Source organism: Rana temporaria, chromosome 6 (genome assembly GCF_905171775.1).
Source record: "Rana temporaria chromosome 6, aRanTem1.1, whole genome shotgun sequence".
Classification (NCBI taxonomy): Eukaryota; Metazoa; Chordata; class Amphibia; order Anura; family Ranidae; genus Rana; species Rana temporaria.
The window spans coordinates 171,850,393-171,863,411 of record NC_053494.1 but is presented as its reverse complement, the minus strand read 5'-3'; the positions used below and the strand labels follow the sequence as shown (position 1 = coordinate 171,863,411).

Sequence of the window (13,019 nt, the reverse complement as noted above, 5' to 3'; positions counted from 1 at the left end):
AATCATATAGCTTATGACCATAAATATGTTCGAAGTAGTGTTAAAGATACATGATATACATATACATCTTTTGTACTCAACGCGTTTCCCAGGGTCTGCTCGCTTCCTCAGGAGTTGATGTATGTACAAAATATCTAAAAAATAGTAAATGCCAGTAAGATATAACATTCATTGATGGTTGAGGGTTAAAGAAAAAGCATGTGACCTCTCTGAGGCACTCCATACTCACATTATGGTCAGTTGGTCTAAAGGACTGATCCCCAATGATGACAACAGAAAATGCAGCAGTGCCATCCTGCCGTAATATACTGCGGCGGCTGGTCCCAGAGCAGTTAAAATGTAGCCTAACCACCTGCTTTTACTGCCTTCACCCCAGTTGCAAGTGTTAACTAAAGCTGGCCATAGATGGGTCCATTCTTTTTTCCGTTCAACCAGCCTAGTACACACAGGCCAAATATCAGGCGACATCGGCTGTTTCAATAAAAACCAGCTGACATTCAGCCCGTGTTTATGGCAACCGGTCTGGCAGAAGCTAGCTATTTGGCCAGCTTCTGTCGGACGAGCATGCTGGAAATCCAGAAGCCGACTGACTCCCCATCAGCACTCTCAGGCCTCGTACACACGACTGAGGAACTCGACGGGCGAAACACATCGTTTTGCTCGTCGAGTTCCTTGTGAAGCCGTCGAGAAACTCAACAAGCAAATTTTCTCCATTCCCATCAAGGAAATAGAGAACTTGCTCTCTTTTTGGCTCGTCGAGTTTCTCGACAGTTTCCGCGACGAAAATGTACACACGACCGGTTTCCTCTGCAAAAAAAATATCTCCCAGCAAGTTCCTTGCTGGTTTTTGCCGAGAAACTCGGTCGTGTGTACGAGGCTTCAGCCAATGACTGGAGTGTTCTGGTGGGGGCTGGTCCCCTGTCAGAATACAATAGCACAGCAGGGGAGATTGCTGTACTAAAATCAGAGTGTTAGTACAGCGGCTCCAATCTGAGCTGTGAGTTTTTTTTTGTTCAGCCCAGCGGGTTGTACAACTAGTGGTGTGTACTAGGCTTAAAGGAACACTAAAGGTTCGTTTTTTATTAGATCAATTGATTGCTGTAAGCTAGAGCATTTAAATATCACTTACCTCGTTTTTCCTTTTGACCTCCAAAATACAGTAATCCAGGTTTGAAAATGCCATTTCCTGTCTCTCCTTTCTTGCTTTCCACCAGCATCTGAGCCGTTTTGCATGGTGGAAAGCAAAATGTGCTCACCCCCTCCCTATGACTACAGCCCTGTGTGAAGATGCTCTCTTATCCCTCACAGGCATGGAGGCTAAGCCTAATGGGTACTGTAGTTCCCATTAGACCATGATGTAGCAAGAATGAATGCGCACCGCAAACCAGGAAGTCAGTGAGAATAATGATTCAGGAGTGACGGAGGTGAATAAAACGGCTCTATTTCAACAAGTATCAAACTAGTTATAATGCAAAACATTACTTTTTACTTTATCAGCTACTGTCAGACTTTAATTTAAGAGGAAAATACTTTTGTCTTTACAACCCCTTTAACCACTTCAGATCCGTAGGACGTCCTGGACTTTAAATGGTGATATCTGAATGATGCCTGCAGCTGCAGGCATCATTCAGATATCTCTGTCTTCAGCCGGCGATTCTGTGCACCAGAAGAACGATCAAAGCGGCGGTTCCGCCGCTCGATCGTTCTTCTAGGCAGCGGGAGGGGACGTCCCCCCCCTCCCGCCGCCATCCGGTGCTTCTCCGGGCTCTCCCGTGCCATCGGGGGCCCAGAGAGCGAATCGGCCGGCGCGCGTTGCTGAACCATAGAGATGACTGGTGACCAGACGGTCACAGTCATCTCTATGACCGTCGGAGGGCCGGGCGCGACGTTATGACGTCACGCCCGGTACCCGGAAGTAAACAAAGCCGCAATCGTGGCTGTCGGCATGTAATCGGTGAAATGTTTTTCACCGATTTCATGCTTGTAAGCCTGTAGGAGAGATGTGGGGTCTTATTGACCCCACATCTCTCCATAAAGAGGACCTGTCACAGTGATTCCTATTACAAGGGATGTTTACGTACCGAAGTTTGGCGCCATTCCATGAGTGTGCGCAATTTTAAAGCGTGACATGTTAGGTATCTATTTACTCGGCGTAACATCGTCTTTCACATTATACAAAAAAATTGGGCTAACTTTACTGTTTTGTTATTTTTTAATTCATGAAACTGTTTTTTTCCCTAAAAAAAGGCGTTTGAAAAATTATTGCGCAAATACCGTGCGAGAAAAAAAGTTGCAATGACCGCCATTTTATTCCCTAGGGTGTCTGCTAAAAAAAAATATATAATGTTTGGGGGTTCTGATTAATTTTCTAGCAAAAAAATTGTGATTTTTACATAAAGGAGAACAGTGCCAAAATAGGCCCGGTAACGAAGTGGTTAAGACTGGGCAGAGGCCTTCACTGAAATAGTGGATATTTCACGAAATGCAAGGTTTGCTTTAACCCAGCTACACCTCCTACTCATGGGTGCAGATATTGCTACCCCCCCCCTTTTTTTTTGTTACAGAAAAAAAAAATACTTAAATACTAGATGTAAATGAAATAAAAGAAATGACAGATTAATGTAGTCTGTACCAAATTAGCATAATCATTTTGCTCTTAAATCCCTTTCACTCCAGGGACGATCACACAACGAAATTTCAGCATGTTGGTTTTTAATTAAAAAGTATTTTTTCTGTGCGCTATTAAGGTCCATCTGCTTTAACTGGCAAACAGCGTTCTGGGGTATATTTGGCAAGGGCGAGCTTGCCCTTTTTTCTAAAGTTGTTTTTAAAACTTTATTTATGTGTGTAATTTAGTTTGTAATTACAGTATATAACACCATTAGTCCTAGATTCCATGAGCATTGAGATCGGCAGAGTAATAGACCCCAATGTGAATGTAATGAGCCCACTTACTTGCCAAAAAGGCCTCAGGCACATTTGTATCTCGGTTCTTCCATTAGAGGTCGTTTACACCCACGGCGGTCTGTGAAAAGCCACCTGCCATTGATCGGCTTATACAGAGTTGTGTAGGGATGGCTGATGGGCATTCTGGAGGTGATACTGCTGCCCTCTGAATTTTCTTGTTCAATACGAATGCCGTGCCACAACAGCGAGCCAAGCATTTGACTTGGGGTTGCAGAGTGGCACCATTCACTGAAAGAATGGGTTGCATTCAGCGGTGGTACTTATTGATTTGTGCTTAGATATGCAAGAGTGTGCATGTTTATGCTTATTAAAGCAGAGGTCCACGTCCACCCTTAAAAAAAACTTAACAAAAATGGCTGTTGCTAGGCAGATCATCCTAATCTGCCACTTCCTCTTCTGCGGTGATCTTCTCTCTTCTCCTCCTCATGCTGCCTCTTGGTAAATGGGGAGCGGTGTCTTCTGAGACCTGTGTGTGTATCAGGAGACAGCCGCCCATTCACATAGTGCCGCACAACTTGCACATGCGCAGTAGGAAATGGGCGTTTCCCTTAGTGAGGATGGCGGTGCTGGGACCCGGTCCGAGGGACGGATCGACCTCGGGCGGCCGACATCGCAGGTAACCTGGACAGGTAAGTGTGCTTATTAAAAGTCAGCAGTTACAGTGTTTGTAGCTGCTGACTTTTATTCTTTATTTTTTTACCGCCGGACCTCCGCTTTAACCACTTAACCCCGGACCATATTGCTGCCCAAAGACCAGAGCACTTTTTGCGATTCGGCACTGCGTCGTTTTAACTGACAATTGCGCGGTCGTGCGAAGTGGCTCCCAAACAAAATTGGCGTCCTTTTTTCCCCACAAATAGAGCTTTATTTTGGTGGTATTTACTCACCTCTGCGGTTTTTCGTTTTTGCGCTATAAACAAAAATAGAGCGACAATTTTGAAAAAAATTATATTTTCTACTTTTTGCTATAATAAATATCCCCCAAAAATATATAAAAAAACATTATTTTTCCTCAGTTTAGGACGATACGTATTCTCCTACATATTTTTCGTAAAAAAAAATTGCAATAAGCGTTTATTGATAGGTTTGCGCAAAAGTTATAGCGTTTACAAAATAGGGGGTATTTTTATGGCATTTTTATTAATATTTTTTTTTACTAGTAATGGCGGCAATCAGTGTTTTTTTTTTCGGTACTGCGACATTATGGCGGACACTTCGGACACTTTTGACACATTTTTGGGACCATTGGCATTTTTATAACGATCAGATTACTATAAAAATGCCACTGGCAGTGAAGGGGTTAATACTAGGGGGCGGGGAAGGGGTTAAGTATGTCCCTGGGTGTGTTCTAACTGTAGGGGGGTGGCCTCACTAGGGGAAATCACTGATCTTCTGTTCATACATTGTATTAACAGAAGATCAGCATTTCTCCCCCTGACAAGACCGGGAGCTGTGTGTTTACACACACAGCTCCCGGTCCCCGCTCTGTAACGAGCGATCGAGTGTGCCCGGCGGCGATCGCGCCCCCTGGGCACGCGCACGGGATTCGGGGGCGATCGCCCCTAGTGGCCTGCGCCAGAGCCGACGTTATACTACAGGCTCTCGCGCAGGGGAGCCGACTTGCTGCCGTAAAATGACGGTGGGCGGTCGGCAAGCAGTTAATGTAAGAGTGGGGAGCACTACTGTTCACTTTCAGCTCTGGGTGGTTTTGGTGAAAGGTGGTATTGATTGGCTGGAAGGTAAAAGGTGGTAATGGTTGACGGGAATTATGAGTAGGGTTATAGGGCTGCAGGGGATCAGTTGCTGGGAGTGTTTGACCTATGGGCTCTAAGGCTGTAGCAGTAATTGTTTGGTATGTTCTGTATGTATGCTCACAAACCGAGTCACGATTTAAAAAAACTGTGCTTGTATTGCGAAACGCTCGTTAACTGTGTTACTCGCAATCAGAGGTTTCACTGTATTTCCAAAACATCTGGGGTGCCAAAGTTTGCCATCACTGGCCTAGGGTGACAACCATAGCTGCTTCCATATATATATATATATATATATATATATATATATATATATATATATATAGTGAAGGAGTGACGTAGATACCCAGAGAGCACCAAAAACGGCCGAAAAGGCCCGAGGACACTTTGGCTTGTTTCCTGCGCCCTCGTACCTCAGCCCAAATGAGGTACTGCAGGCCAATGTTCAGCTTTTCTCGTCTCCTGCGCCCCCGTACCTCAGCCCAAATGAGGTACTGCAGACCAATGTTCAGCTTTTCTCGTCTTCTGCGCCCCCGTACCTCAGGCCAAATGTGGTACTGCAGGCCTATTTAACTTGAATCATGCTTGTCTTGCGAGTCAACACTCGCAAACCGAGTCAGAATTAAAACAAAAAGTTGCTCGCAAATCAAAACGCTCTCAAACCAAGTTATTCTTAAACCGAGGTTCCACTGTATAAAAAAAAAATAGTTTTGGGTTGATAAAAGCTTGAAGACTGGAAGTTAAAGGAAGAAGCACTGAGAGAGCAGGAACCAGCAGTATTGAACTTCGGAAAAATAACATTTTATTTATTTTCTGGTTAAATAAAGGTGATTGACTAGCTGGATTTAAGGATTGTTCCATCCTCGGCTAATGTCACGGTTGGCCTCCTGCCTTTATTATCATTCTTCTTTTTTTACAGGCAGAGCAGTGAGCACAAAGAAAATAAGGTGGAATTATTTTAATTTGGTCCTTATTGTAAAAGTCCAGCCAGGTCATTTATTCTGCTTTCTGTCGAAGCAAAATCTGAATGGCTACGTCAGCCTCCTGTGTGCGGGGATGCTCACCATCATTCATTGTACTCCCAGCTTAGCCCAGGAAATGTTACTTCTGTATGGTACAAATTGCATGCTCATTGTAATTATAAATAGACAAGCAATTAGACAGTAAGAATGTCTCACATAACTATTAATTATCCATGGTCTCCATAGTGATGTGACATCCAAATAGATTGGGAGCATGTTGTCTCAACAAAGGGCAAACCTGCAACTAGCAGAATCATTTTTCTGTGCTTATTATTAGAAAATGTGACCTGTTTGTATTGTTTTATGTGAGCGTTCAGTGCACCTGCTTTAGGACAAAACCCGGGGTCCGCACATAGAAGTCACCAGTTCTTTATGGTTTAAATAATAAATTAAGATGTACAACTGTTTAGTCTCAGCTGCACACAAAATGTTGGAATTCATAGAGACAAATTAGTAAAGTGATTGTAAACCCATATACATACTGTATATACACTATATTACCAAAAGTATTGGGACACTTGCCTTTATACACACATGAACTTTAATGGCATTCCAGTCTCAGTCCGTAGGGTTCAATAGTGAGTTGGCCCACCCTTTGTAGCTATAAAAGCTTCAACTCCTCTGGGAAGGCTGTCCACAAGGTTTAGGAGTGTGTCTATGGGAATGTTTGACCATTCTTCCAGAAGTGCATTTGTGAGGTCAGGCACTGATGTTGGACAAGAAGGCCTGGCTCACAGTCTCCACTCTAATTCATCCCAAAGGTGTTCTATCGGGTTGAGGCCAGTCAAGGTCCTCCACCCCAAACTCACTCATCTATGTCTTTATGGACCTTGCTTTTGCACTTTTTGGAAGAATGGACAAACATTCACTGAAAATAAGGAGCCAAGTCCAACCCCTGAAAAACAACCCCACACCATAATCCCCCTCCACCAAATGGTTTGGACCAGTGCACAAACCAAGGTCCATAAAGACATGGATGAGCAAGTTGGGGGTGGAGGAACTTGACTGGCCTGAGTTCTGACCTTAACCTGATCTGCCGCCGTATAACTGCAGCGGCTGGTCGGCAAGCAGTTAATGATACCTATCTCTCCCTATTCTTAAATAAAGGTATTTTTGTTACAAGTCAAGAATATTTGGTTCTGAAGAAGCAGAAATGTGAAACACGTCAACAAATTGACACTAAGGCCCCATACTCACGAGCAAACATGTCTGCTGAAACTGGCCCGCAGGCCAGTTTCAGCAGACATGTTTGGTCGTGTGTGGGCGCGAGCGGGCCGAATTCCAGCAAACATTTGCCCGCCGGGCCTTTTCCCAGCAGACAAATATTCCTGGACTTGTTTTAAAACAGCCCGCTGGAATTCAGCCCGCTCGGACATGTACGGTCGTCAGTACAGACCTACCGTACATGTCCAGCCGCCCGCCGTGCCTCGCATGCGTCGAATGACTTCGACGCATGCGTGGAAGCATTTTAAAGGCGGGCCGCCCACGTCGCCGCGTCATTGTCGCGGCGACACCGCGTCATCGACGCGGCGACACCGCGGACACGCCCCGCGTATTGTTTACGCGCGGACTTCTGTACGATGGTGTGTACAACCATCGTACAGAAGCCCTCTGGCAGACATGTATGGTGAAAACGGTCCGACGGACCGCTTTCACCATACATGTTTGTCCGTGTGTACCCGGCCTAATAGTAACAAAGACTGTTGAACTTTACTATGCTACATTTATTGATTTTATGTAATCATTTTTTTACTTTTTGTTAAAATAAAAATATTGAGAAATACGTAGACCCCTTTCACACTGGGTCATTTTGCAGGCCAAAGAAAGCATATTGGTAATGGGAGGGGATTTTAATATTACCCTCGAACCTAGTTTGGACACCTCAGAAGGGAAAACTAAATAAACGCTTATTGCGATTTTTTTTTTTTTATGAAAAATATGTAGACGAATACGTATCAACCTAAACTGAGGAAAAAAATTGTTTTTTTTTATATATTTTTGGGGGATATTTATTATAGCAAAAAGTAAAAAATATTATTTTTTTTCAAAATTGTCGCTCTGTTTTTGTTTATAGCGCACTAAAAACTAAAAACCGCAGCGGTGATCAAATACCACCAAAAGAAAGCCCTATTTGTGGGAAAAAAAGGACGCCAATTTTGTTTGGGAGCCACGCCGCACGACCGCGCAATTGTCAGTTAAAGCGTCGCTGTGCCGAATCGCAAAAAGTGGCCTGGTCTTTGACCAGCAATATGGTCCGGGGGTTAAGTGGTTAACAATGGTTATACTTTACTTATCTCTCCCTATTCTTAAATAAAGGTCTTTTTGTTACAAGTCAAGAATGTTTGATTCTGAAGAATCAGAAATGTGAAACGCGTCAACCATTTGACACTAATAGTAACAAAGACTGTTGAACTTTACTATGATCTATTGATTTTAATTGTATTTTTTTTTACTTTTTGTTAAAATAAAAATATTAAGAAATACTTAGGGCCAGATCCACGAAGCAGTTACGCTGGCGTATCTATTGATACGCCGCGTAACTGCTAGTTTGCTCCAGCGTATCTTTGTTTTGTATCCACAAAACAAGATACGCCTGAAGCTGGGCTAGATCCGACTGGTACGTCTTAGTACGCCGTCGGATCTAAGGTGCATATTTACGCTGGCCGCTAGGTGGCGTTTCCGTCGATTTCCGCGTCGAGTATGTAAATTAGCTAGATATGGCGATCCATGAACGTACGTCCGGCTGGCGCATTTTTTTACGTTGTTTCCGTAAAGGCTTTTTTCGGCGCATAGTTACCCCTGCTATATGAGGCGTACTCAATGTTAAGTATGGCCGTCGTTCCCGCGTCGAATTTTGAAAATGTTACGTCGTTTGCGTAAGTCGTTCGCGAATAGGGCTTTGCGTAGAATGACGTTCACGTCGTAAGCATTGGCTTGTTGCGGGTTAATTTTGAGCATGCGCACTGGGATACCCCCACGGACGGCGCATGCGCCGTTAAAAAAAATGTCATTTACGTCGGGTCAAAACGTATTAGCATAAAACACGCCCCCATCTCATCCATTTGAATTGCGCGCCCTTACGCCGACACAGATACACTACGCCGCCGTAACTTACGGCGCAAATTCTTTGTGGATACGGGAAATACGCTGTAAGTTGAGATACACTACGCCGGCTGTAAAGAAGCGCCGATCTACGTGGATCTGGCCCTCGGTGTATAAATTCCTATGTGGTACTGTGATAGTCCATCATGTCTGTTCGTTTTTTCTAAAATCTATATAGGATAAAGTACCCCCATAGCCTATCTTTTCACTTTATATATAGCTTCATCTTTTGAGCAAAGTGTGTTGGATGTAAGCAGCAAGTACAGCAAACATAGTAGCAATATTTTCATGAATGGAGTTGTCTGGCATGCAGAGGGGAATATGTTTAGGAAATGTAGTGATCCCTTCTCTTTTCCCTGAAGGTAATTCCATCTAATTATAAAGATGCTCCATTACTTACTGCTGGCAAAAACTCTATTGGCTTTGTGAACATCTTTTGCTCCTGGCCTGGATGCTGAATTAATATACGGAGTAGAATTGTGTTTCGCTAAGGAGTGTCAGAAAATCTAAAGACTTGTCTTTGGAAGTGACGGCATTACTCTGTCAGATAATCTCTGGTAATAACAGGATTACTTGTAGACCTTTTTATTTTATTTTAAATGTATTGGGCCAAATCCTCAAAATCGTAGCCTAACTTAATTTTTCCCATTTAGGTTACACTGGCGGGAAATTTCTACCTAAGTGCCCGATCCACAAAGCACTTACCTAGAAATTTCACGCAGTGTAACCTAAATTCTCCCGGCGCAAGGCGGTCCTGTTATCCAGGGGGCGATGACAATTTAAATGAGGCGCGCTCCCGCGCCGGCCGTACTACGCATGCTCGTGACGTCATTTTCCAGACGGGCAGCGCGCGAAATTACGTTACGCCGGGCTTTGTGGATTGCGACGGGACAATAAAGTTGCGTCGGGTAAAAAAAAAGTTACGCGCCGAAAAATAAAATTCAAAATTTAAAAAAAATCGTGGCGATCGAAAAAAAGGTCTGTTTTTACAAGGTGTAAACAGTTTACACCTTGTAAAAGCAGCCCTAATTTTACGTATGCAAACGTAAACTTACGCAGAAAAAACAAAGCTGAAAAGCTTTGTGGATCTCCGTAAGTCCTCATTTGCATACGCAAAGCGGCATTTCAATGCAAAATGCCCCCAGCGGCGGATGCGGTACTGCATCCTAAGATCTGACAGTGTAAGTGTCTTACAGATGTCAGATCTTCTGCCTATCTTTGGAAAACTGCTTCTGTGGATCAGTTCCAAAGATAGGCAGCAGTTCCGCCTGCGTATCCCTTTTGAGGATTTGGCCCATTGTTTCTATAATAAGATTGTTATAAATGTTTACACTGAAATAAAGCACCTTTGGGTGTAGAAGAGCAGATGTTAACCACGTAAGCCCTGGACCATTTTGTAGCTAAAGGACGAGGCCACTTTTTGCAAATCGGCACTGCGTCACTTTAACTGACAATTGCGCGTGGCTCCCAAACAAAATTGGTGTCCTTTTTTCCCCATAAATAGAGCTTTCTTTTGGTGGTATTTGATCACCTCTGTGATTTTAATTTGTTGCGCTATAAACAAAAATAAAGCGACAATTTTGGAAAAAAAAATCTATATTTTTTACTTTTTGCTATAATAAATATCCCCCAAAAATATATAAAAAAAAACATATTTTTCCTCAGTTTAGGCCGATACGTATTTTTCGACATATTTTTGGTAAAATGAATTGCAATAAGCGTTTATTGATCGGTTTACGCAAAAGTTATAGCGTCTACAAAATAGGGGATAGTTTTATGGCATTTTATAAAACAATTTTTTTTTTACTAGTAATGACGGCGATCAGCGATTTTTATCGTGACGGCAACATTTTTGGGACCATTGTCATTTTTACAGCGATCAGTGCTATAAAAATGCACTGATTACTGTGAAAATGACACTGGAAGTGAAGGGGTTAACCACCAGGTGGCGCTGTAGAGGTTAAGTGTGCCCTAGTGTGTGATTCTTACTGTAGGGGGCGTGACCTGGCGTGACATGTCACTGATCGTCGTTCCCTATAACAGGGTACAGACGATCACTGCCACTAGGAAGAACGGGGAAAGGTTTGTTTACACTTACCTCTCTCCATTCTTCATCTCTGTGACCCGATCGCGGGACACTGGTGGCGATCGGGTCCCGCGAGCGCGGTCATGGAGCTCAGGACCAGGCAACCCATGGCTGGGCTCTTGAAGGCAACGTACCTGTACGTGCTTATGCCCATCTGTGCCGCTCTTCATCCCCTCCCAAGTTTAGCAACTGGTATTCTTTATTTTTAGTGGGAATGCTCTCCAAGCATTTCCAGTATTGTCATCGGTTTTTATTATTCTTAATTTTAATTTTATTATTCTGTACGTTTTTTGGCTCTGCGTAACTTCTGCATACTTTCAGCTATTAAATCCATTCAACTTTTAAAATGTTCAGCTCTTTCAGCTAAATATTTTTTGTACTGTTTATACTTTTTTAAATATTAAGCTTTTTAACACTTTTTTTTAACATTGAAAGCATGCTTCAAATCCTTAACATCTTCTTCTGCTCCCAAAAGTTTCAGCTCCTTCATACTTTAACCTACAGATGCCAAACAAACTTTAAAATATTCACAAAATATACAGCTATCCGGCTATAACTTTTCAGTTTGATATCTTTTACAGTTTTTGTGAAAAAGCTGTTTAAGTTTAGTGATCATTTCAGGAAATGTTATCGATTAAACAGAGTGTGTATTGGGCTTATTCCAGCAAATTTTAAAAGCCAACAATTCAGTTTAGTGTCAGCTTTTAAAAAAAAAAAGCTTTTCAACTTTTCTTACATTTTCCAACTATTCTCACTTCTTCAACTTTTTCTTACGGATTTAAGCTAATTATCCAGTTAGCTTTAGCAATTCATCTATTCAGCATTCCCACGTACTTTCTGCAGGAAATGCATTTTCTAGTTTACAATTACAGATCTGTAGTGGATTTCCCCTTTATTTCCCCATATTGCTTTTGCCAGTGTCGAAAATCAGCATCATCATCATCCTCAGTAATATTAGGTACCCTTTTGACTTTAAAATATGTCAATATCTGGTTTTACTTAACATATAGATAGCTAGGCACAGACCAGCTGAAAGAAAATTATAAGAATTGTATCTAATTTATTTATATAAAATGGCAGATCACAAATATACAAGCTAGCTACAATGGCTAAGATTTTGTTTTTTGTTTTTGTGCAATCAAAACATGGAGTTGAGCTGGCAATTTTACTTGTATGTCCTCTAACATATTGGGTTGATTTCAGGTTTTAAACACAGATTCCGATTTCATAATTTTTTTTTTTTTTTATTATTCAGCAATCCAGTCTCATATACCTATTCCTTCCCAATGAAGAACCTGTTTTTGGAAATCCCCAATGGCTGTCTCCAGATCATTCCCTCTATTTGCTGTGCTTGTATTTTTTGTGACAGGTCCTCTGTCATTTTATTCACTCTTGATTCATTTGTTTCAGGAAGCGGCGCCACAGCAGTGGTCCAGGCAGCGCTATGCAAACCCAGACAAGAGAGAGTGGCCATAAAGAGAATAAACTTAGAGAAATGCCAAACCAGCATGGATGAGTTGCTAGTAAGTACAGTGTGTTGTTTTTGGACTCATCAGCATTATCACAACATCTATCTCTACTTGCTGTCAGCAGAAAATTATTTAATGTCCAAACTTGTTTTTAGCTTTTGAGATTCTCAACAAATACTGATAAATCATTCCTGAGATTTTTATTCTTCTGATCATTAGTATATGAATCATTGGGGTTGTTTTACTAAAGGCAAATAGACTGTGCACTCTGCAAGTGCAGTTGCTCCAGAGCTTAGATATGAGGGAGAGGTCGGTTGACTTCCATCATCCAATCATGTGCAGCCAAAAATTCATTTATTTTTATTTTCTTTGCATGTGATTGGGTATTCTTTGTAAAGTAAAGCTTCACCTCATTTACTAAGCTCTGGAGCAACTGTACTTTCAAAGGTCCACAGTCTACTAGCCCTTAGTAAATTGTTTCCATTATGTTGCCTATCATCGGGAATGCCTTATCATTGTGTAAAGATTTGGCTTTGTCACTATACAATTTTTTAATCTATGTAGTTTGATTGTGTTTTGTTAAATCTTCACTTATTATGTATTTTTTTCCCCTTATTAGTGG

The 13,019-nt window shown here is 42.1% G+C and overlaps 1 protein-coding gene across 1 annotated transcript in view; it reads left to right on the top strand.

Moving 5' to 3' along the window:
• Positions 1–13,019, top strand: part of STK39 (serine/threonine kinase 39) — a 446,908-nt gene that overhangs the window by 47,051 nt on the left and 386,838 nt on the right. Inside the window, exon 2 of the mRNA XM_040357812.1 lies at positions 12,339–12,451. Coding sequence (XP_040213746.1) covers positions 12,339–12,451 — 113 coding nt within the window. The remainder of the gene's footprint in view (positions 1–12,338; positions 12,452–13,019) is intronic.